At 33.2% G+C, this 26,625-nt stretch overlaps 1 protein-coding gene across 2 annotated transcripts in view; it reads left to right on the top strand.

The window, feature by feature from the left end:
• The window catches only part of EXOC5 (exocyst complex component 5), a 58,766-nt gene that overhangs the window by 17,928 nt on the left and 14,213 nt on the right, over window positions 1-26,625 (top strand). For both annotated transcript variants that reach the window (XM_025443211.3, XM_049113214.1), the window contains exons 2-13: window positions 776-870; window positions 1,514-1,661; window positions 3,426-3,620; window positions 8,200-8,264; window positions 10,939-10,967; window positions 12,127-12,236; window positions 17,568-17,612; window positions 17,720-17,860; window positions 18,886-18,968; window positions 20,007-20,216; window positions 21,980-22,127; window positions 25,456-25,564. In XM_025443211.3, the coding sequence (XP_025298996.3) occupies window positions 776-870; window positions 1,514-1,661; window positions 3,426-3,620; window positions 8,200-8,264; window positions 10,939-10,967; window positions 12,127-12,236; window positions 17,568-17,612; window positions 17,720-17,860; window positions 18,886-18,968; window positions 20,007-20,216; window positions 21,980-22,127; window positions 25,456-25,564 (1,378 nt within the window). The remainder of the gene's footprint in view (window positions 1-775; window positions 871-1,513; window positions 1,662-3,425; window positions 3,621-8,199; window positions 8,265-10,938; window positions 10,968-12,126; window positions 12,237-17,567; window positions 17,613-17,719; window positions 17,861-18,885; window positions 18,969-20,006; window positions 20,217-21,979; window positions 22,128-25,455; window positions 25,565-26,625) is intronic.

Genomic DNA, 26,625 nt, shown 5'->3' with positions numbered 1-26,625 from the left:
GAAAATTTAGAAAACTGTGTCCTGCTTTTTTCATCAGTATTATATGGGAACATTTTTTCTCATTGCATTTAATTTTTTCAGTCTGATTTTAATAGGAACATAGTTTTTCATCCTTTAAGTTTGTCATAATTTTTCAATAATGGTTTTATTGAATATATAACCTATTTTTAGGTATTATATATAATACTCAGTGAACTTTCTGCAGAAATTGTTGTATTCATATCTGCTTTTTCCTTAGAATTTTAAAAGTAGAATTACTGAGTTAAAAGGTTTGAGCATTTCTAATACTGTTGATGTTACCAAATCATTATCTGTTGCCCTCCAAAAGTATTGTATCTGTTCATTTCTAACAAAAATGAGGGTGAAGAAAATTTCAGTTTACTCTCTTGTATTGCAAAGTATAATTACTAAAACCTTGTTAGTGTGTGAGGTTAAAAATAGTGATAATTTAACCTTATTTGATTACTAGTGAGGCCACATATATTTCATGTTTCTTGTATGTTTTCTATAAATTGTGTCCTTTGCTCATTTTTCCATTGAGATATTCTAACTAATCACAATATTGTTCTAATATTTTAATATCCTAATTTTAATTAATTTGTTTATTGATTTTTAAATTGAAAAAGCTTTGTACAATCTAATAATATCAGTGTATTTAAATGGTAATTTAATTCCATTGTAAGCTCTCACATAATAGAACATGTTTCATTTTTGCAAGTAGCATTAAGTTATCTTCTATGAAACATTTTAAAAGAACATTTATTTTGTAAACTAGGAGCCTTTTGTAGCAGATGAGTATATTGAACGACTTGTGTGGAGAACCCCAGGAGGAGGCTCTAGAGGGGGACCTGAAGCTTTTGATCCCAAAAGGTGAAGTAAAAAAAAAAATTTTTCCCCGTAGATCCAGTCTAGTACAAATTTGTGTTTAGAATAGAGGTGACTATTGAAATTCCTTCCAAGGTTTGTGTAAAGGGATTTTAGTTAAATACTTGGCAAATAAAGACACAAGCACTGATTTATTTTCTCTTATATTTCTTTTATTTTAGAGAAGGACTTTAACTGGTGTGAGGGTAGGGATTATATATATAAGAATTTCATATTTTCTCCAATTTGTAATTAGAAAAGATTCTTATATCTCTAAAATAAATTCATGTTGAATATGTTGATTTAAGTGTAGTTGTAAATCAGAGGAACAGAAAGTCACTCTTCCATGGAATGCACAATATTATTTTTATGTATTTTATAAAAATATTTTTGTACTTCATGTATATAGATATATTTTTATCTTTTTGACTATTTTCTATAGAATTGGTTTCTATTCTGGAAGGTAGTAGAGATCCTGGGTGAGGTTTTCAATCTTGTCAAAGATAATCCCTAGGATGCTATCAAGAAAATTAACATGATCACCCCTACTTCAAGGAATGCTTATTGATACTTTATTATAAGTGAACTGGCCAGCTCCTAATGATTAATCATAGATGGATTGATACATACTCTAATTTTCCTCTGTTAGGTTATTAGAAGAATTTGTAAATCATATTCAAGAACTCCAGATAATGGATGAAAGGATTCAAAGGAAAGTAGAGAAACTAGAGCAACAGTGTCAGAAAGAAGCCAAGGAATTTGCCAAGAAGGTACAAGAGCTCCAGAAAAGCAATCAGGTAAACATTTAAGCTGTGAATAATATATACAGGTTATAATATCTCTTTATTTCTTTCCACTTAATTGAGTTCTTTAAAAATTCTAGTCAAATAATAGTAACTGTTGAGGTTTCTTTCAAATGTTCCTATCCTTAGGGAAAAGCATCAGTGAATTGTTATCAAGCACTCTTAGCACTGACTTGCTGTTGATCCTTGATTTAGAATCATAGTACTCCCTTCTTAGGCTAAAGTAGTATGTAGTACAGTCACAGTGCAAACTTTGAAGAATGACCCTTTAGCAGATCTGCATTTTTAGGGGTTCATGATTAGCTTGGATATTTAAGTAGTGATTTGTATTCTCATTAAGCATAAAACAAAGTAATACCAGAACACCTATTACTTCAATCCAATTTTTCCCTAGTCTGGGAAGTTTTACAGAAGTCATGGAGTATATGCCCTCATGAGAATTGTGGTATAACTAGAGGAGAGTGGATACAGAACTCTTCTTCAATCCATTTTGGAGTAAAATCAAATTATCAGTATGGTTCTGGGGTAAGTAGGCCAAATTTCTTAGCTGTTCTTAAGTCCTAAACTGAATCTGGAACCTGTGAACCCATTTTACAGCCTGGGCCAGATCCTGGAACTTGATTGCCATTTATAAGTCTAGTTCATGGAGTGATGTTTAGCATTGCTGCCTCCCAGGGGCTGTTTTTCCTTAGTGTTAGGGATTAGCAAACTGATTTCTGCTCAAATGTTATTTGATTTCCTTCACTTAAGTATATATATGGCTGTGAGAAAATATTTAATAAAGTGAGTAATTTATGTAAGATAGAGAATGTGTTTTAAAGTAGTTAAAGTGATAGATTCCAAATACTTCAGTTTTCTCTTGGTAATATATAATAGTATAAATAGTTAATCTATCAGGTTTGGAGATAGTCTGCTCTGCCACTTACTAGCTATATAATTTCAAGCAACTTCCCTGTGCTTCAGTTTTTTTCCATCTATAAAATAGGCTGTTATAAGGAATAAATAAGTAAATACGTGTAATATATGCTTAGAACACTCTGGCACAGAGAAAGTCCTTACTGTATATTTGCAGCTCCGATCTCTCACACCTCGTAAAGTTAGAACAAAAGTGCCATACTGAATTATCAGCAATTTTGGTTTTGGCAGTTCTAAGGTATTCATTGTACATAATTTTCAAATATCACAAGACAAAGGAGAAGAATATGTTAGGAAGTATTGTACCTTTGCCTTTAATTGAATAATTGTTATAGTTTTTATGTTTTCAAAACTGGGCAAGAACCATCTTACCTTATTTCTGATTCTAGCATCGTTCTTCAAATATTTAAAATAAATTTTAAATGCTCTGTTTTTAAGTAGTGCCTTTTATTTCTTAATATTTTTGACTCCATGTAGTAGCAAGCAAATTGTTCAGAACACTACACTGGTTCCTTTGATACTTAGTTCATTGTTTTCAGAATCAGTGTTTAGGATTAAATGGTACTGGGAATATTGTTAAACAGGATACTATTTTATTGCCCTAACAAATGTTCATGTTAAAATATTATTTTAATAGTTAAGGATATAAAAGTGTGCAAAGGATTCAGATCATGCAGTACTAATGGGCATAAATTGTTTTTGTAGTTTAGCTCACATATAACTTCTATTATCTTTAGTTACCTAAGTTACAGTAGAGATGAGATTGGGGTCTAGTTTTGATATGAATTCACTTGTAAACTGGGTTCTCTGATTGTATTTTATGCTTATGCACATTTTTCGTAGGTTGCCTTTCAACATTTCCAAGAACTAGATGAGCACATCAGCTATGTAGCAACCAAAGTTTGTCACCTTGGAGACCAGTTGGAAGGGGTAAACACACCTAGACAACGGGCAGTTGAGGCTCAGAAATTGATGAAATACTTTAATGAATTTCTAGATGGAGAATTGAAGTCTGATGTTTTTACAAATTCTGAAAAGGTGAGCACTGTTAGAAGGATAAAAGAAAACTGCATCATTAATAACAACGTCCAAATTATGAGCTTCGTTTATTACTTTCCAATTATTACTTTCAATTCACCAAGTAGCTGACTTATTAAAATTTTTATTCAGAAATGTGTATTAGTATACTTACCTGCAGATAACTGATGAAGTATGTATATTCAGATTTTTAATTTGATAATTGGAAATTTTGTTTATGAAATTATGTGTGTTTTGAAAATGCTGAGGTAACTGTACTAGTAAGTATTTCTTTTCTGTAGTTGACTTTTAATATTCACAGAATTTAATAGTTCTATTCCATTGAGTGAGGGGGTGGCTTGACCTAAATCACTAATAGCCTGAAGTATCTTTCTGCACAAGGAATTCAGAGCTCCTAATTTCTATTATTTTAATAAAGAGCTCTTATAAAGAATTCAAGCATAGTTTGGACCAAAGAAAATTGAAAATTCTGAATTATGTTAATCCTTTTCATAGCACTTGTCACTTAATACTTGACTAAGGGTATATGGTATTGGCTGTTCTACAGTCTTGAAAGGTTATTTAGATGACTTCCTTCCTCCAGGGATGAGGGAATCAAAATGCATGAAATAAATAGACCTTCTTTTTTTTTTTTTTAAGAAATTATTTATTTATTTGACAAGGACAGAGAGTACAAGTAAGGGGGGTGGCAGGAAGAGGCAGAGTGAGAAGGAGAAGCAGGCTTCTGCTGAGCAGAGAGTTTATGGCCATGGGTCTGGATCCCAGGATGCTGAAATCAGGACCTGAGCCAAAGCAGACACAACCAACTGAGCCACCCAGGTGCTCCAAAAATAGACATTCTTATAGATAGTATTATATACACATGGTAACATTGTGGACTAATATATGAATACAGTCTCCCTGGTTTATTCCAAGTTTACTCCATGGACTGGTTTTGATAGTGGAATGTTAAAAGTTAAGTATTGTTGAAGTTTACTTTGAATTAAGCAACACATTTTTGTGAGTAGGAACTATATGGGCTTAGCATATTTTAAATAATGAGTTTAAGCAATTGTATTTATAGTATAAAGTTGAATTGACAATATTAAAAACATTGTCATACTTAAAATCTTGTAAAATGGTGGCAATACTCAGCTTTTATTAGAGTTATGTGATTTTTAAGCATAAGAGTTAAATATATACATACAGACATACACCCCACAACTTGAACAGTGAACTGTTTTTCAGGATAGTTAATGGAATGCTTTTATTTTATGTTTCCTAAATATACACATATATATTTATAATATAAAAGTATGTATATTATAAATATGTTTTAAACATGAAAAATTATATATAATTTAAATTTTATAACTTGGATTACCTTGGATTATACCTGTTGCATTATGTAATTTATATATGCTGTTATAAACCAAATCCAGATATTTTATCCAATGTGAGTTGGCCTGTTTATTTGAATGCAGCTCAAAGCAGCCAGTTAGGATCTAGAGAAAAAAATATTTTAAAATTGACTGATCATACATATTTTTAATCTGATTTGTATTGCTTGTAATATTTTACATCATGAAATTAAGTCCTTTACACTTTCATTTAAACATTTTAATTATCCTCAGGTAATTATATAGTTTTTGGTATTGTTACCTCTTAAATTTGGGGTTTTTTTTGTTTGTTTTTGGTTTTTATTTTTAAATGTAAATGGACCATGCACTTTATTAATTTTTTTTCCAGCTTTTATTCATCTATTTGAGAGAGAGAGAGCACAAGCAGGGGGAGTGGCAGGCAGAGGGAGAGGGAGAAGCCGACTTGCCACTGAGCAGGCAACCCAGTGTGGGGCTCCGTACCAGGACCCCTAGATCATGACCTGAGCCTAACCACCTGAGCTACCCAGATGCCCCAAGTTTTGAGGTTTTAATTGAAAGAAAAAGTCTTGGGATCCCTGGGTGGCGCAGCGGTTTGGCGCCTGCCTTTGGCCCAGGGCGCGATCCTGGAGACCCAGGATCAAATCCCACGTCAGGCTCCTGGTGCATGGAGTCTGCTTCTCCCTCTGCCTGTGTCTCTGCCTCTCTCTCTCTCTCTCTCTCTCTCTCTCTCTCTGTGACTATCATAAATAAATTAAAAAAAAAGATTTAAAAAAAATGAAAGAAAAAGTCTTAATATTGCAGGTTCATTCACTTGGTCACTTAGCTATCTATAATTTTTGAGGTATAAATATAAATTAACAGTTTCAGTGAATTCTTCTTCATCTCTTCTATATTCCATTTTCTTTCATCTTATATTCCCTTTTTTTTTCTTAAGATTTATTTATTTGAGAGAAAAAAGCATGCACACATGCAGGGAGGAGGGGCAAAGGGAGGGGGAGGGAATCTCAAGTAGATTCCCCACTCAGTGCAGAGCGAGGAGCCTAATGTGGCACTTGATGCTGGGCCCAATCTCATGACCTGGAGATCATGATCTGAGCCAAAACCAAGTGGTTCAACTGACTGAGCCACCCAGGTGCCCTGTATTCCCTTTTTCTTATTTTCTATTCCTTATTTCTCCAGTTGTCTTGTTTTTCTCTCATGTTTTCCATAAGTTTTGGGTTATTGTTTGCTAATTATGAATCATTATTTTTGTCTTGGTACTATCACAGTTAACTGCCCTTAGGAACTCATATATGATAATTGCTAATTGTCAGATAAACTTCTGGCTATCTCAATTTCTACCTTGCCAAAGGAAAGAAAAGGCAAATTAGCCACATAGTGAGGGAGGTGTGTGATAGTGGAAGGAATTGGAATGAGATAAGATATCAACACATCATCTTCCTGCTCCATAGTCATTTTTGTTTTTTAAATCTTTGCTTTTCAGAATCTTTTAATTTTCTTCCCTAGAAAAGACCAGTTTTATAGCCATAGTATATATTGCCTCTTACCTCTATTCTTACAAAGTATGTTAGTTGTTTTTCTCCTAGAATCACAGCTTATTGTGCTTCATGTAGATCATACATGATGACCCTAATTATCTTTTTTTTTTAAGATTTTATTTATTTACTCAGACACACAGAGAGGGGGGGGGGGGCAGAGACACAGGCAGAGGAAGAAGCAGGCTCCATGCAGGGAGCCCAATGTGGGACTCAATCCTGGTACTCCGCGATCACGCCCTGAGTCCAAGGCAGATGCTCAACCACTGAGCCACCCAGGCGTCCCAACTCTAATTATCTTTAACACTGTTTGCTAGCATAAGTGGTCTATCACCGCACTCTAGATATAAGCAAATTATTAGATTATGGACTTGACAACTTCTGTACTTACTATAGTTTAACTGATAGATGACCTTAAGAACCATTGTGCTTTAAATGATTCTTACAAAATAGTTACCTGTAGAAATTCAATGAAATCAAGTGTTATTTGTTACTATATTCCTACTACATTGAAGCAGAATTAACAAACAGCACATCATGGGGACTTCCACCTCTTAAAAGATCAAGAACAAATTCCTGATGGAAACAGGACTGGCTGTGGACCAGGCAGGTCTTTTCTCAAGGGGGATATTGGTGAGAAGAAAAGGATGGACATTGCTAGTCCAACTAAATGGCATGGTGAAAAGTGATATTGCAGTGGTACATGTGCAGTAGGATTGAGTGAGTGTTTGATAACTGAAAATGACAGTAACATGCTGATTGGGAAAGAAGAAATAACTGAACCGAAATGCTAACTATATTCACTATTGTTTGACAACAGTGATATCCTGTCTTTGGCCCTGCTGTTATCCACTGTTGCTTGCTAGACTTCACATGATTAGAAAGATCTAATGTTTTTAGCTCTTCCTTCATGTTCTTAAGAGTCTCTTTTTATTCTTTAGCGTAAAAGAAAGCGGGTGAGCATAAAATCAGTTACTGAAAGTGTGCCAAAATAAAACTCAGTACTTATGTGGCATTTTAAAAAAATGAATATTATATAACTCCCTACACATTAGTGTAAGTTCAGTCACACATTTGCATTTTAGGAACTTTAGACCCTTGGCCTGAGTCCTTTAGTTCTACAACATAAATAAGTACACACGTTTCTGTACCATGTTTCATTCAGGAGACTTCATATTAAATTTGTTTGATCTTTGCTTTTAGAACAAGTTTTATAAATTTATGTATTTATTAAATGACAGGTATTTCTGTTGTTTTATGCATTTAAAGTGAGATACATGCAGCAATATGATTTGAATTATTTTCATAAATCTTATTTGTCTTTTTTGGGTTCATAAACCAGAAGAGACAGATACTCTTGCCTTCAGCAAACAATGATTTGAAATTTTTCCAAGTAACCTTGAACTGCAGGTTTCATTGGGAAGAGACTGAGACATTATAAAATCACAAAATTTCAATACCAGAAAGATAGATGTTTATGTTTTATTGACTCATTATTGGTGATATCCCAAATGTATTTCTGCTCCTCACAAGGTTTTATTTTTGTGGATTTTAAAAGAAAATTGTTGGAGGGTCTGTGTACATACATAGGGGAATATAACTGTTTTCAAATACAGAAATATTTTTGATATGCATAAGGGCTTTTTTTTTTTTTAATTATTGCTTTCACTTATTTTTGAATAGATAAAGGAGGCAGCAGACATCATTCAGAAGTTGCATTTAATCGCCCAGGAGTTACCTTTTGACAGGCAAGTTTATTTCTCAAGAGCTAATTTGGATATATGTTATAATTCATAGATAAAGTTGTGTTTTCCCTCTGTGGTTTTGCTTATTCAACAAGAATTTATTCAGTACCTCCTTTGTACAAGGTATAGTATATTAGAGTTGGTTGAAAAAGTATGGTCTTTTAATATCTACCTTTAATGATATACCTTGAAATACTTTGGATCCTTTGCCTTTCTTCTAAAATTGCTGAAGGAGAATCATGAAATTTACAAAAGTGATATTTTGAATTTTCATTTTTTGGACTTTGATAACCTGAGTAGGAGAGAACAGGAAAAATTGAAACGGGGTCATTCAGCTGCTTTTTCTTATATCTAGGTGAGAATTCTTAAACTTTGGGGTTTTAAACACTATAGCTGATGAAAGCTATAAAGTTTCTTCAGATAACTCAGATACACACAGATTATTATATACATACAGATTATTATATACTTCTTGGAATTTTAGACTCTTAGCCAATCCACAGACTCCTCCTAGGGATATCAGGCTAAGGAACCCTGCCTTAGATGCAAAGCCCTAGCGCCATTAGCTAAGTCAGGTATTAATGGTTTTATTTTAAAAAGAAACTTCATGGAGAAGGAGATTTTTTTCAGGATTTCCTTTAGTCAGTAGAATGTCAGACTTTTTAATAAAATCTTGGTAGTAGAAGTTTCCTTATGTGAATGTTTGAAAAATTAAGTCTTTTCCTATAATAGACAATATATCTATTATTAATTAGTAGACAATATATCTATTATTAATTTTGGCAGTACTTGAGGATCCTTGGGTGCAGGTAGAATATAAATGGATTGCTATACTTAAAACTAGCAGTACAAACAGAATGAATTCCCTACCCCCAAAATAGATCTTATTTTATTCCCAAATCTGAATTATCATATAGAATTAGCAGTAATGGTCATATATCACTTAGCTATTGCTAATAATCTCATGTTTTCCTGGCAATATGAGTCATGATTTTTAATGAATAGTTCTGTTTTATTTATTAAAATATTATACTAGGGTTAGAAAAATTCTTATATATTTTATGAAGAAATATTAAGTCATTAAAACATAGTTAAATCGGAAAAAATCTTTTGGTATATTGTTACAATTTATTGAAGCAATTGCCAATGTTCATTAATTTTGTTTTAAAATATATTTTGAGGGATACCTGGGTAGCTCAGTCAGTTAAGTGTCTGCCCCAGGGTCCTAGGATCGAGCCCTGTGTCAGGCTCCCTGTTCAGTGAGGAGTCTGCTTCTCCCTCTGCCCCTCCCTTGCTTGTGCATGCATGTGCTCACTCTCTCTTTCTCTCCAATAAATAAAGAAAATCTTTTTATATATAAATAAATAAAATCTCATATATACATAGATGAAACAAATTAGAAATGGGATCAACAAAACAAATATTTCAATGTATTGCTGTGTCCTCAGCAAGAATTATCATTCCCATCTCCTTTGTTTATTAATTGATTTCTAATATTTATATATTTAAATTATTTCTAAACCTAACATGGGGCTCGAACTCACAACCCAGAAATGAGAGCTGCATACTGTACTGACTGAGCCAACCGGGCACCTCATGAGTAATGATTTTTAAAGTCACCCGCAGAAACTTCTCTTTATTTCATTTCAGAGTTGGACCATTTATTTAAGTGGGTAAAATATGTGGCTCACAATAGGTGCTTGATAATTATTGGATAATTTCTCCATCCTATTCTGCATATACTCATCTTCTTCCACTTCTCAGTTATATACTTATTTTGCAGTTTTGTTTTTCTCTACCAAGCCTTGGAATTGGATATATATCCTGATTAGATTTAATTTTTTTCACAAAGGTCATTATGGACTTACATCCACTCTCTTTTTCACCATGACTTTGATACATAAATTTTGTATAACTCTATAAATTTTTATTACCTTCTTTATTTGTCTTTGCCATCTCTTTTGCCAGTCATTTTCCTCTCTCCAAACTGATTGTATAGCATCTCTCAACATTAATTTTCCATGTTGTACCTTCTCCCTTGATAATTAAGATTTTAAAATTTCTAGTGTATGGTAATATGTGATATTTTAGTTTTTGAATTTGCAAAGGTTGAATGGTAAGTCTGTAAGACACATTGTTGGGTCCTTTTATGGCTTCTGTTTTATTTTTTATATACTTATTTTATCATTGTTTTTCTTTTAATTAACAATAATAGAATTTTATATGAAAAAATCCCAACAGAAGAGGCAAATAGACAAGTATCAAGGAATTTAAAATGTTAGTGAATATAAGTCGGGACAACTCATTGCTGGAGCTGGTGGAGTTGTTAATGCCTCATTAAGAACTTCTCCCTCTTTAATAACAAGTTATGGTCATTCAGTGTGAAGTTTGTAAATGAGAACCAGCTACCCACTCTGAATTGCCCAAATTCAGTTTTGTTACCTGGCCTGCTTACTGTCAGTATTCTTTCCCTTCTTGCTGGCCGCCAGCCTGCCTGCCTGCCTTCCTTCCTTCCTTCCTTCCTTCCTTCCTTCCTTCCTTCCTTCCTTCCTTCCACCTTTAGTACAAAGGGTTTGCTTATAGCCTCCAGACCCTTTTCCCGCTTTTATTAACATCTTAGATTACTATGGTACATTTGTCACTATTAATAAGCGTTATCATTGATTTTATTTTTCAGATTTTCAGAAGTAAAATCCAAAATTGCAAGTAAGTAGGGGTTCTGTTTATTTAATAGTTTTAAATAAATGATAAAGATACTTGTGTAAAAGAAAAAAACTAAAAGGAGATATTGGAAACAATGTCATCCTCCCACCCCATCCCTGAGTTTGACTCTTCTTCCTTGAAACCATCATTACCAGTTTCTTGGGTATTCTTCCAGAGTATGCTTTGGATATACAGGAATAGGACATAAATCATGGATGTATATGTAGAATTTAGTTTTACTGTCACTGGTTATTTTAAAATAATTGGCTAGCATACCGTACAAATAGCTTTATACCATGTGTTTTTAATTTAACAATATATCTTGGAGATTGTTTTATATCTATACACATATCTCTAAAGTAGATTATTTTTCTTAAAAGCCAAGCTCATTTGAACATTTCAGTACCTATATAACTCCTTACATGATTAATTTTATTCTTTCTAGTTTTTGAATTGTATTTTAAGTAGGTCAGTCTACATCTCTGGAAAAGCCACTATATTTGCAGGTCCCCATGGTAACCTGAGTTACATTTGGGATGCCATTACATAGAAGGTTCAAAGAGCCACCTGTTTTCCCGAAAGTGATACATCAGAATGGCATAGATAGTTGGACTTCTGGCAATGTTTTTGACTATTATAGCTTAGTCCAAAGTTCAGGTTTTCATTCAGAACATTAGTAGCCACAATAATGTAATGAATCAGATACCATATATTATCTTAAGGTGAGATTTGATGTTGAATCCACCATTGTTCGTGGTAAAAACCTCTCTATTAAGGACTTTTATAGTCCTCTTTACCCTTTCTATAGCCTTAGAGAGATTTAAGATTTTTTCCTTTTACTATCAGAAATGAAATCCAGAGGTTTATCTCAGTCAGTTACTTCTTTAAATAACAGTGGTAAATGGTAATCAGATGGAGTTCAGCTATTTTACTGGTTGGGAAGATTTTATTGTCTTGAAAGTATAAATTTATATATTGTAGTATATTATAAGGCTAGATTCACTGCCTATAATTTCATATTGTTTTTATAATTCTTTAAAAAGAAAGCTAGATCTATACTCATTATATTTGTAAATAAATCATATGTTTGTAAATAACTTCAATATCCTTGTCTATCTCATTGTAGCTGAAGAGTTTGTTTTTGTTTTTTTTTTTTTTTTAGGTAAATACCATGACTTAGAATGCCAGCTAATTCAAGAGTTTACCAGTGCTCAAAGAAGAGGTGAAATCTCCAGAATGAGAGAAGTAGCTGCAGTTTTGCTTCATTTTAAGGTAAATAGTAATAATAAAAATGAAGATTAGTTTTCAAGATTGTGGAGATTGTATAAATTCGATATATTATAGTCTCTGATTTTATTATAGTTGTATGAATATATCACAGTGATAATTTTTATTGTATTGAGCAATTTGAATATATGTCACATCTCCATGTTTTATTTTTGTTTTTTGTTTTTTGTCTTTTTTAAAGATTTTATTTATTCATGAGAAACACAGAGAGAGAGAGAGGCAGAGACACAGGCAGAGAGAGAAGCAGGCTCCATGCAGGGAGCCTGATGTGGGACTCGATCCCGGGTCTCCAGGATCAGGCCCTGGGCCGAGGGCGGTGCTAAACCACTGAGCCACCTGGGCTGCCCTCACATCTCCATGTTATATTTTATATTTTAATATTGTATATCTAATAATATTTATCTGAATTTTTATATTGATTGACATAGAAAATCATTCTTTTTGTTTTTTTATTAATTTTTTCAGTCAAACATGTTATGAAATAGGTCAAAAGCAAGAAGACGTAACCTTAAATATCTGGTGGAATGTAGGAACCAGAGAGTATGAAATGTAACTAGTAAAAGGTTTAAATTTAATCCAGAGGATCTCAGTTGGTAATACAAAGGAATATTGTCTTCTTGAAATTTGCATTAGGGACAGAATCCCTGTATGACAACGTATTTCTGCAAAGAAAGTGCTTAAAGAAATAGTGTTTCCTTAGTTTCAGACCACAATGCTATGAAACCAAAGTCAATCACAAGAAAAATTTTGGAAAAACCATGAATACATGGAGGTAAAAGAACATCCTACCCAGAATGAATGGGTCAACCAGGAAATCAAAGAAGAATTTAAAAAATACATGGAAGCAAATGAAAATGAAAACATGACAGCCCAAAACCTCAGCAAAGGTGGTCCTAAGAGGGAAGCAAAACAGGCCTTCCTCAAGGAGCAAGAAAAGTCTCAAAAACACAATCTAACTTTACACCTAAAGGAGCTGGAAAAAGAGCAGCAAATAAAGCTGTTTAGCAAAAAAATCTAAAGCCAACAAGAGAAGGGAAATAATAAAGGTGAGAGCAGAAATAAATGATAATAGAAATTTTTTAAATAGCAGAACAGATGAACAAAACTAGAAGTTGATTCTTTGAAAGAATTAACAAAATTAATAAACCCCTAGCCAGACTTGAAAAGAGAAAGATCCAAATAAATCATGAATGAAAGAGATCACAACCAACATCACAGAAATGCAAACAATTAGAATATTATGAGCAATTATATGCCAACAAATTAGGCAGTCTGAGAGAAATGGATAAATTCCTAGAAACATATAAAGTACCAAAACTAAAACGGGAAGAAATAGAAAATCTAAGTAGACCCATAACCTGCAAGGAAATTGAATCAAGTAATCAAAAATCTCCCAACAAACGAGTCCAGGTCCAGATGACTTCCCAGAGGAATTCTACCAAACATTTAAAGAAGAATGAATACCTATCCTCTGAACTATTCCAAAAAGTAGAAGTGGAAGGAAAACTCATTCTGTGAGGCCAGTATTACCTTGATCTCAAAATCAGACAGAGATCTCCCCTAAAAAGAATTACAGACCAATATCCCTGGTGAACATGGATACAGAAATTCTCAACAAGAATAATATTAGCTAATCAAATCCAACAGTACATTAAGAGGATTGTTCACCACCACCGAGTGGGATTTATTCCTGCATTGCAGGGGTAAGATTCAGCATCTGCAAATCAATCAGTGTGATAGACCATATTAATAAAAGAAATGATAACCATATGATCCTAATAAAAGAAATGATAGCCATATGATCCTCTCAAAAGATGCAAAAAAAAGCATTTGATAAAATAAACACATTTTCTTGATAAAATACAGCATCTTTCTTGAAGAAAGTAGGGATAGATGGGACATACATAAACATAATAAAGGCCATCTATGAAAGACCCACAGCTAAAATCATCCGCAGTAGGGAAAAACTGAGAGCTTTTTTCCTAAGGTCAAGAACATGACAGGGATGTCGACTCTTATCACTATTGTTGAACATAGTACTGGAAGTCCTAGCTTTCTCAATCAGACAACAAAAAGAAAAGGCATCCAGATCATCAAGGAAGAAGGCAAGCTTTCACTCTTCACAGACAGCATGATACTTTGTAGAAAACCCAAATGACTCCACCAAAAAAACTGCTACAGTGGATACAGAAATTCAGCAATGTTGAAGGAAATAAAATTGTACTGAAGTCTGTTGAATTTCTATGTACCAATAATGAAGCAGCAAAAAGAAAAATTAAGAAGTTGATTTCATTAACAATTGCACCAAGAACCACAAAATACCTAGGAATAAACCTAACCAAAGAGAGAAAGGATCTGTACTTTGAAAACTATAGAACACTTGTGAAAGAAATTGAGGAGGACACAAAGAAATAGGAAAACATTCCATATTCATGGACTGGAAGAATACGTTTTCTTAAAATGTCTATACTACCCAAGGCAATCTGCACATTCATTGCAATCCCTATCAAAATAATACCAGCAGTTTTCACAGAGCTGGAGCAAACAATCCTAAAATTTGTATAGGACAGGAAGAGAATAGCCAGATAGCCAAAGTAATGTTGAAAAGAAAGCTAAAGCTAGAGACATCACAATTGGTATTACCCAAACTATATTACAAAGCTGTAATCATTATGACAGTGTAGTATTGGCACAAAAACAGACACATAGATCATTGGAACAGAATAGAGAACCCAGTGGTGAACCCACAACTATATGATCAACTAATCTTTGACAAAGCTGGAAAGAATATCCAATGGAAAAAAAGTCTCTTTAACAGTATTGGGAAAATTGTACAGCCACACGCAGAAGAATGAAACTAGAGTATTTTCTTACATCATACACTAAAAAACTCAAAATGGATGGAAGACCTAAATGTGAGACCAGAATGCATCAAAATCCTAGAAGAAAACACAGGTAGCAACCTCTTTGACCTCGGCCATAGCAACTACTCACTAGACATGTGAAACAAAAGCGAAAATGAACTATTGGGACTTCAAAATAAAAAGCTTCTGCACAGCAAAGGAAACAATCAACAAAACTAAAAGGCAATGTATGGAATGCGAGAAGATATTTGCAAATGACGTATCTGATAAAGGGTGCTAGAATCCAAAATCTTTAAGACTTACGAAACTCAACACGCAAAAAAAAAAAAAAAAAAAAAAAAATTCAGTCAGAAATGGGCAGAAGACTGAAGAGGCATTTCTCTTAAAAAAATGTACAAATGGCCAACAGATATATGAAAAATGCTCAACATCATCTGGCATCACAGACACAAATCAAAACCACAATGAGATATACCACCTCACAGAATGTCTAAAATTAACAAGTCAGGAAACAACAGATGTTGGTGAGGATGAGGAGGAAAGGGAACCTTCCTCTTACACTGTTGGTGAGAATACAAACTAGAAATGGTGTATAGGTTCCTCAAAAAGTTAAAAATAGAGCTATCTTATCCAGCAATTGTATTATTAGGTATTTACCCAAAGAATACAAAAGCACTGATTCGAAGGGGTGCATGCACACTAAGGTTGATAGCAGCAATATCCACAATAGCCAGAATATGTAAAGAACCCAGATATCATCAACTGATGAATGGATAAAGAAGATGTGTGTGTGTGTTTGTGTGTATGTGTGTGTATACACAATGTAATACTACTCAGCCATCAGAAAGAATAAAGTCTTGCCATTTGCAGTGATGTGGATGGAACTAGAGTATATTATGCTAAGCAAAATAAGTCAGGCAGAAAAAGACAAATGCCATATGATTTCACTCATATGTAGAATTTAAGAAAGAAAACAGATGAACATAGGGGAAGAGAAGGAAAAATAAGATAAAAACAAAGGGAGGCAAACTGTAAAAAACCTTTTTTTGAAGATTTTTATTTATTTGACAGAGCAAAAGCAGGGGAGCTGCAGAAGGAGAGGGAGAAGCAGGCTCCCCACTGAGCAGGGAGCCCAACGTGGGGCTCGATCCCAGCACCCTGGGATCATGACCTGAGCCAAAGGCAGACACTTAACTGAGCCACCCAGGTGCCCTAAGAAACTCTTAACTATAGGGATCAAACAGGGTTGCTGGAGGGGAGGTTAAGGGGCATGGGGTAAATGGGTGATGGGTATTAAGGAGGGCACTTGTAATGAACACTGATGTTATATGCAAGTGATGAAATCACTAAATTCTACCACTGAAACTAATAATATGATATATGTTAACTAACTGGAACTTAAGTAAAACAAAAAAGAATAAATACACTATATATATGTAAAAGAATACACACACACTATATGTGTGTGTATATAAATATATATATTTATATATTTGTATATATTTATATATATAAATCTCTTTATTATTTGTATCCGAGTAGGGAAATAGAAGTTATTTGTTGGACTTTTCATGTGAGTAAAATATGTGCTTGAGTATTGAGAATAGTTCTTGAGACAATAGAATACTTTGCATTACTCATTTATATTTATGGTTTGTTAATGAACAGGAATCATTATAGAAAGCTTACTATGACAAATTATTTTGTTTAAATACATTCTGCGAAAATGGATTCAATTTTAAAAGTAAATTTGCAGGGCAGCCCGGTGGCTCAGCGGTTTAGCCCAGGGCCAGATCCTAGAGACCCAGGATAGAGTCCCAAGTCAGGCTCCCTGCATGGAGCCTGCTTCTCCCTCTGCCTGTGCCTCTCTCCCTCTCTCTCTGTGGATCTCTCATTAATAAATAAAATCTTTAAAATAAATAAATAAATAAATGTGAATTTGCAGAATGCCAGTTAAATACAGCTCTGTTCAGATTCTTGCAAGAGAACACAAATACTTTGAACCTGAGAGTAAAGAAGGAAATACATACATACCTACATGCATACATATATATATATATATATATATACATACACACAATTTTTTTTTTCAAGATTGTGAATCTGTGTGTGTGTGGGCACATGCACGCATATACATGTTGGAATTGAAGGATATGGCTAGGTGATCATAGGGCAAAATGACTGTACAGAACTCATACCTCAGTTTCTTCTTTCATTCTAAAGTCCTGCAAGGATATGAACCTGGTGGTCATTTTCATAGAAAGCAACTGGGAGAGGGTACTATATTATTAGTTTTCTATGATTAATTTTATTTAAGTCCAATAACTATTATATTGGTGAGTCATTATGACATAGAGCTTTATTACATAAAATAACTCTTTCATTGAGATTACTATTATGATTATTGTTGTCAAAGCAGAACTGTTTTGATGTATTTCTTTCTTCTTCATAGGGTTATTCCCATTGTGTTGATGTTTATATAAAGCAGTGCCAGGAGGTAACATAACAGTACACTTTATTGGATTTTATTTTATTTTATGTTAATTTGTGTTTTTAAAACCATTTTAAAATTATGTATTCACTATGTAAAATGCCTCTGTTTAGGGTGCTTACTTGAGAAACGATATATTTGAAGATGCAGCAATACTCTGTCAACGGGTTAACAAACAAGTTGGAGATATCTTTAGTAATCCAGAAACAGTACTGGCTAAGCTTATTCAAAATGTATTTGAAATCAAACTACAGGTAATTTTAAACAATAACTAAATAGTTCTTAAGGCAATATATGATTTTTTCCCTCTGTGTTTTAAGAATTTTTTTTAAATGTAGTTTATTCATTTAATGCCCTTTGGAATAGTAATCTACTTATTCAGCAAAGGGGAAAGGAATGACAGTATCATGTTTTGTTTTTGTTTTTTTTTTTAGTATCATGTTTTTTTAAAAAATATTGTTCATCAAGAAAAAAGATGCTGATCATAATCATTAAGCATCATCAGAATATGGTTGAAATTTATGTACAGCAATAGTAGTTAACACGTTGTGGAGGGGTAGCCTCAGATTTTTATTTTTATTGATTCCTCACTTTGACCAATAGATGGTATTTATGAAATTGGTATTTATGAAATTATGAAAGAATTACAAGTGCAGTCTGTAGAATTTTTGATAATGAGATACTAACATGAAAAAACACAGTAATTTAATTTACAACTTGGACTACTGTAGCACTATATATTAAAGCATCATTTCCTAAACTATATTTACTACTAGATTAAGCAACATTAAAGAAGCGTTTATTTTTAAAACACAATTCATAGCCTTTAAAAGTACTAATGCGTATTGTGATTCTCTAGAAACAGGAGTGTAAAGTACACTAAATTTTTTTCCTAATTTTAGAGTCATGCCTGTTAAAGTCTCAAAGGACACTAGTGTTACCCAGGCCACAGTTTGGGAAATGCTGCTCTAAGGAATTGACTATATTGGTATAACTTCAGTTTTGTTTTTTTAACTGTACTTTATGAGGCAAGATAGGCCAGTTCAAAAGATATTTTGAAATTCTTAGTATTTATTCCTGAGAGTGCTATATATAGATGAACATGTAAATATGAGAAGCATTAAAAAAGCCTGTTTTATTTTTTTATATTGGGTATTTTCTGTGCATTGCCTTTTCCATTGTAGTTTAAGTCAGAACAATTCAAGGACATGGAATAATTTTGGAGAAAAACATATAATTTTGGCTTAATTGACAAAACATTGACTTTTTTTTTTTCCAGAGTTTTGTGAAAGACCAGTTAGAAGAATGTAGGAAGTCTGATGCAGAGCAGTATCTCAAAAATCTCTATGATTTATATACAAGGTATGCTTTTATTTACTATTAAATAGGAAAATAATAACATGTCAGATTTTCTTTGCTTTTTCTTTAAAATAGAAAATGAAGAAATATTCAGGCTTTTGAGTTTGTCAACAGTATACCTTTTAGCATGAAATGCTTGAAATCTATAGTAATATAGATTACTATTCTATGAAGAACAGCATTTTTAGCACGTTAACTTAAGGGATTGGAGATTACGCTTTATAGTCATGTACTTAGTGAAACTTTTTTTATGTTTAAGACTCAAGAATTTTGTTTCTGATTTTAATTGTAATCTACTTACTATTTAATTTTTTTTCTCTAAGAAGTAGTTTAATTACATTTATTTGTAGTTAAAATTGTAAATTGAGAAAGTCACAAATTCTTAAATGACAATTTCATCCTTAAGTCTGATATGAAAATTTGCCTTTGGCTTTTGTAAATGGAAGTGTAACATTTAGAAATATTGTTATCAAAAGCTTCTTATGGAGGTTTTCTTTTTTTCCAGTCCTTTTGCTGTTCATGAGTATCGTCATTTTGAGAGGAGGGTTTTCAAAAGTAACCATAACCAGGAAGCCCATCCCAACATTTATTGTGAGCCTATCCTTAATAATATGAAACAGAAAAATAGAGGAAAGTCCACATGGACAAAGACAAAAGAGAATGAACAGAAAGCAGATCTCTCATTATTCTGGGTACATTTGGTACATGGGTACCAAATCATGAATAGCATTAGAACATATTAAAGTCATGCTGCCACTGTTGCCATTTCTAGACTGGTTGGTTGCCTCAGTTTCCTCTCATAAATCATCCCTAGGAGATTATCCCTAGTCAGTTTTCTAAACCATAGTGTTTGTAATATCCAGTCTACTTTATACATAGATGTATGCAGCTGCTCTCTGTATCCTTAGTGCCTTTCTAAGGTTTAAGAAATGGTGTTTAATATAAGTTATTAAAATCACATTGTAAAAATATATATTACTTAGTATTGTTACTGTATCTAAAGTATACATTAATCTCTTTTTCCCCCTTTTCCATGAAAAGAACTACAAATCTTTCCAGCAAGTTGATGGAGTTTAACTTAGGTACTGATAAACAGACTTTCTTGTCTAAGCTTATCAAATCCATTTTCATTTCCTATTTGGAGAACTATATTGAGGTGGAGACTGGATATTTGAAAAGTAGAAGTGCTATGATCCTACAGCGCTATTATGACTCAAAAAACCATCAAAAGAGATCCATTGGCACAGGAGGGTGAGTATTTTTATTAAATGTTGTAGTTGGGGATCCCTGGGTGGTGCAGCGGTTCGGCGCCTGCCTTTGGCCCAGGGCGCGATCCTGGAGACCCAGGATCGAATCCCACATCGGGCTCCTGGTGCATGGAGTCTGCTTCTCCCTCTGCCTGTGTCTCTGCCTCTCTCTCTCTCTCTCTCTCTGTAACTATCATAAAAAAAAAAAAAAAATGTTGTAGTTAAAAGTAAAGATTTTAAGAACTGTATTATATTCGGACAAAATTGTCAAATGTTGACAGTCATTGGAATTCTCTGTGAAGAACTCAATTAGCCCAGCTTATTTACACCATTGATCAAATCCTGTCACTTGAAACACATGTTGGAATGACCTAACATACTGCGATTAGAATTTAAAGCAGAATACTAGAACTATAAAGAGTTCGTATAGTCTCTTTTTTTTTCCAGACTGAGTAAATTATTCCACATTATTAACTAGGAAGCATACATTTTTTGTCATTGCAAGTGGAAAATAGCAGTTTACAGTGTAGATATCCTGAGCTTTTTCATGATTTGACTTAAAATTATTTAATTAATTCCTTAAAATCTGTGATTATTCACATACTAAAAGAAAAGGATTTGCGGAAGAATTGGTAGCACCTGTTATCCATATCTCAGCTGTCTAGAACCATTTGATTCTAAGATGAAGCAGAACGATTTATGTGGAGCCATATGATTAGAGTCCAGAGTATACTCAAATAAATCTGTTTCTTGTTTCCCAGTTTGTCATATACTAAATAATAATCAGGGAGAGGTTATAATTAGGAATAAGAAATGCCATCTGAAAGGCAGCAGCAAGTAAGGGAAGAGAAAAACTAAAGAATAATCATGAGAATTAAAAAAATAATTTGGGATACCTGGCTAGCTCAGTCAGTGGAGCATGCAACTCTTAGTCTCAGAGTTGTAAGTTTGAACTCCACCTTGAATGTAAAGATTATTTAAAAAAAAAAAGAAAAGAAAAGAAAAAAAAAACCGCAGGATGCCTGGGTGACTTAGCGGTTGAGAGGTTGAGGGTCTGCCTTTGGCTCAGGGCATGGTCCCAGTCCTGGGATCGAGTCCCACATTGGTCTCTCTGCAAGGAGCCTGCCTCTGCCTCTGTGTATGCCTCTGCCTCTCTCTCTGTGTCTTTGATGAATAAATAAATTTAAAAATCTTTTTTAAAAATTAAAAAAAATAAAAACCTTAGAAAAGTTTAGAATAGTCTAGAGTTAGGTATTCTAGGAACAAAAGAAATCTAACCTAAAGATACCACCATATAATAAATATTCAAAGTAACTCAGTCATTAAGAATGCTAAATTATGTTTAATATATCTTGCTTAATAATGATAAGGAAATGTGAATATGCTCAAATAGTTAAATGTATTTAAAAAGCATTAAATTTTTAAAGTTTATTGCAAGCAGGACCATTTAGTTATATTAATTTACTTGTAATAATCCACTTAATAAGGAAATAAAACAAGGAATTTTTGGCTGTTGAGTCAGAATTATAGAGTCATAATTATAAATTATTATTTTAAAGGTCATAACTCCAAATATACTCCTTTTTCAGACGAAAGTCTTCTGCTAAGAGATTGCTTTGCTTTTACAGTACTAAATTATTGGAATTAGAATGTTTGAGTTTGGCAATTAGTCCATTTTTCTTTGTTGATGTATACTAAATTGAAGAGTACTTAAAATTGAAATCTGTGTAAAATGTTCTCTTTTCATTTGTTGTTATGATGCATTAGTATTCAGGATTTGAAAGAGAGAATTAGACAACGTACCAACTTACCGCTGGGGCCAAGTATCGATACTCATGGAGAAACTTTCCTATCTCAAGAAGTGGTGGTTAATCTTTTACAAGAAACTAAACAGGCCTTTGAAAGATGTCATAGGGTAAGAGTAGTTATAAATTTATTTCATTTTTATGTAGTTGTGTATTTTAATTTTCGCCTTGTTATAATATAAATCTGCTCTCTGGACAGGAACAGCTAACCATTACATTTTTTGTAATTAGATGGAGTTTTTGTTTTGGAGAACAGAATTATTTTAAAATTATAAGTATATTTTAATATTATTTTATAAGTTGAATATTCCCAATTTTTTTCTGTAAGTTATATTAAATCAAGATATAAAAGGGAGATTTAGAGCTATCTCATAAAGAAATAGAAATAATAGGGAAAGAAGGATGTTTTAAGAACCCAAATATCAAAGGAAAAGAATGAGAAGTTGACTCCAGTAAAATTTAGAATTTCTGTCCAACAAACACTTGAACAAAGTAAGGAGATAAGTCACAGCCTGCGAGAAGATATTTGTAACCAATATTACTAGCATAAAATTATGTAAAACAAATAATAGTGGCAAATAATTGTATAGCACATACAACGTTCCAAAGCACTTTAGGTATACACCAACTCATATAATCATTGTAACAATCTTGAGAGGTTTTGATTCCATTTTACAGAGAAAAAACTGAGATACATACATCTTAAGCAGTGGAACTGAGAGTGGAGGCAGTCTTAATTTTTTTTGTATTGATATTATATATTTTATATTGATGGACAATAAATCCATATGAATTATACAAATAAACAATATAAATTATACATACAAATTATACATATAAATCAATAGAAAACAAAGACTAATAAATGTACATAGTAGGTTCTCATTAGATGTGGTAGCCAAGAGTGAGGGCTCTGGAGTCAGCCAGAGGTGGACCCAAAACCCAGCTCTTCTGTTTACTGTGGCCAATGACCTAATGTCTATAAAACTCAGATTCCTTACCTACAAAGAGGAGATAATATATGCAGGTTATTTTGGAATAAGTTATGAAAGGTTATTTTGATATACATAGACAAATACAGAAAATGTAAATTATTAATAAGATATCCAGTCTCACTAATAGGAAAATGAAACTTAAAATAGGGAAAATACTCAGTCTCATTCAGATTGCAAAAATTAAGAAGTCTGATAATACACAGTCTTGGTAAAGGCAATAGAAATTTTCATACGCTGCCAGTGGAAGTAAAAATTGGTATAGTTACTTTGGATAGTAACTTGCGAATTCCTTAGAGAAACTCAGGTATACATGCAATATCTAACATAGCAACGTTGTTTATCAGAATCAAATTAAGTGTGCCTTGAAAAGAGAATTGATAAACTGACATTGTTCATACACTAGAAAACTACAACAATTCAAATGACTAAATGAGTTACATGTATCAACAATAAATCTTAAAAATACAGTGTACAGAGTTGACTTCTGGCTTGAAGTGTAGCAGTCACCTCAAGAATCCCCCTGCTACATGTGGGATATTATGTAACGGGTGTTTTTTAATCTAAGAGACCCATAGATTCCAGTTTGCCCAGCTATGGGGATCTGGAGAGTCAGTAGGGCTACAGTATATGAAGTCACAAGGAAGACTCATTCATCATTTTAAGGCTTAACCTGCTGTTTGCACCATAACAGATTGCCTTGTGGCATCCTGCTCACCTCTGACAAGTTGTCTCAATTGGAGGTTCAATTTATTGAATTGTCTGAACCCTGGAGGTTCATGGTTTTTGCCTCTGATATAACCTGCTTGGGTAAACTCCCAGCCTGTGCTGGAATTGAACTTTTTAAAAGTAACTAAATAGAAAACAAACTTGTAAAGCAATAATAGGTAGAGATTCCAACACCAGAAAGAAACATATCTTGAACCAGTGAAAGGGCAAAGTCAGTTACAGCTAACAAAATCAGTAGTAAGAGACATAGCAACTTTTAAATGCCATTTGGGGAAAATGCCTTTGGATTTATGACTGAATTGTAGCTACCCCACTACACTTACCAAATTTGATGTACGTTCTTGTGTTGCCTTATCTCCATAAATGTTCATTATTTAAAATTAAAACCTCTGCAAACATTTAAAAAAACACACACACAGTTTTGAGTGAAGAAAACAAGATAGGGAAAAGATGTATTCTGTATAATACCACTATATAAAGTTTTCAAAAGTAAAACAATACCTTATATTGTTTAGAGATATGCATAAACGTGATAAATTCAGGATAGTGTTTGCCATGTGGGAAGAGCACCTAAAGGACCCTATTCATGTGTAGGACTCTCCTTCCTCCCTCCCACCCCTAAAAGAAAAAAAAAATCTAAAGTACATATGGAAAAATGTTAAGATACCACACATCTGGGTGGGTGATGGGTATATTTGGTAAATTACTATCTCTAGTTTTCTGAATGCTGGAAATATATTAAAATATTTCTAAAGGTCATTGAACCTTAAGCTGTCAACATTATGTTGTTTGAATCATAGTAACCAGCTCTATATCATGACCTTTTCTCTGGAAATTTACAAGATAGAAATTCATTTCAGCACACTCTGATCCAAGATATATGTGTTTACTTTGTACCAGATGTCTGGTTAGGCATTGATAATACAAAAAGAAGACTTGTACATAACTTTTGAATAGTGTGGGAAAATGAGGTAGACATATAAACAATCAGTGCAAAATAGGTATACCCTGCTGGGACCAAAGAAGATGCAACCAGCTCTGTCTGGTCAAAGAATTGAGGAAGAGTATTTGTTTGAAAAGGTTTCAAAAAGAAGGGGACTTTTTAGGCCTGAGTCTTAAAGCTACATAGCATATTTCAAGAAGGTAATTCTTGCAGAGAGAGTGTACATATTAACAAAAAGTAATCTACAAAAATCAGCTGTGTAGCATAAAAATGCTTGAAATAAAAGTGTGCATGTTATAGTTGGTAGCTCTGAAACTTCTTTGACCACAATCTATAAGAAATAGACTTTATATAGTCCAATGAATATTTATGTGTATGCATGTATGATGTTTTTATATGTATTTCATAATACTATATTTGGTTTAAATATGTACATTATACTTTATTTCCTGTTGATCCTCTCTTCTCTTCCCTCTTTCTTTCTCTTCTTTTCACAATCCACTAATGGATTGCAATCCAGGTGAGAAAAATCTTGAGCTAGTCTGAGCCAGTAGAATTGTAGACAAATGAAGAGCATTCTAACTATATGTCTGTGTATGTGAGAGAGGCATTGGGGGTGGGGAGAAAGAGGCATAAATTACTATTTTGCTACCCGAATACTGGCTACATCTTGTAAGAAGTTGATTGCTTTAACAAACAAACAAACAACAACAAAAAAAAACCTTTCTTTTTAAATGATAGATTTGAGGAGTAATGTATTTGTTTTTTTTAAAGCTCTCAGATCCTTCTGATTTACCAAGGAATGCCTTTAGAATTTTTACCATTCTTGTGGAATTTTTATGTATTGAGCATATTGATTATGCTTTGGAAACAGGACTTGCTGGTAAGTGTATATATTATGTTATACTTTGTGTTAAATTCCTTTGACCGTGCTTGATTAACTATATACATAATGTTTTATATATATTAAACTCTATATGTCAGATTCAGTTCAATGCAATGAATAATGCTTTTTGAACTTCTTAAATGCAAGGGTTTGTCAAGTGCAGAAAGTTACACAAAGACACACTTCTCATATTACTTACATTATGCAGGACAGGGTAAACTACATCACTCACTGAGTGTATGGCAGAACTTAGTACAATGCTATAAATTATAAAATGTCAAAAGAGCAGAAATGAAGGTGACAGCAGTTCTGGTTGAGGCAATTAAGTAATGTAAAGTTTAGAAAGGAAAATATATTCCAAAATAAGCCTGGAAAGGAGTGGATTCATACGAAAATTTTTCTTTTGCTTTTGGTCTTCTGGGTTTACTGGTATTAATATGATAATAATGATTTCTTGCCTAAATCCCATTCCAAGTTGCCTCCTTGAACTTTCTGCCTGTTCAGTGTGTATCTCAAATTTAACATATCCCTATGAAACTCTTTATCTTCCATTTAAGCCTGTTTCACTCCCATTCTTCCCCATGTCTATAAAAGGTATTACTGTACTGGTTGCTCAGGCCCCAAACATAGAATTTGCTGTAATTCTTCCTTTTCATCAAACCTGATAGCCAGTCTATCAGCAAATCCTATCAGTATACTTCCAAACCTAATTCATACTCCTCTACTTTTTTCAAGCTCTACTAATGCCGCCCTAGTTTAAATACCATTATCTTTATCCACTCCTAACTGGTCTTTCTGTGTACATTCTCTCTCACCTCTCCACATTACTGACTCCACATATAGTCAGTTTGATTATCATTTCCCATTTAAGACCCATTAGGAACTTCCTATTTCTTTTAGGGGAAAACAATAACAAACTTTATAAAAGCAAGACTTTTGATCTGTCCTCTTCTTATGTATTCATCCACTTTTCATATTGCACTTTCTCTCACTACCTCAGCTGTCAGCCACTCTGGCCTTCATTCTTTTTTCTCACTCAGACTTTCCCCCTATCCTCC

The sequence above is a fragment of the Canis lupus genome, chromosome 8, assembly GCF_003254725.2.
Source record: "Canis lupus dingo isolate Sandy chromosome 8, ASM325472v2, whole genome shotgun sequence".
NCBI lineage: Eukaryota > Metazoa > Chordata > Mammalia > Carnivora > Canidae > Canis > Canis lupus.
Note: the sequence above shows the minus strand (reverse complement) of the source record. Positions and strands in the feature narration are given on the sequence as shown.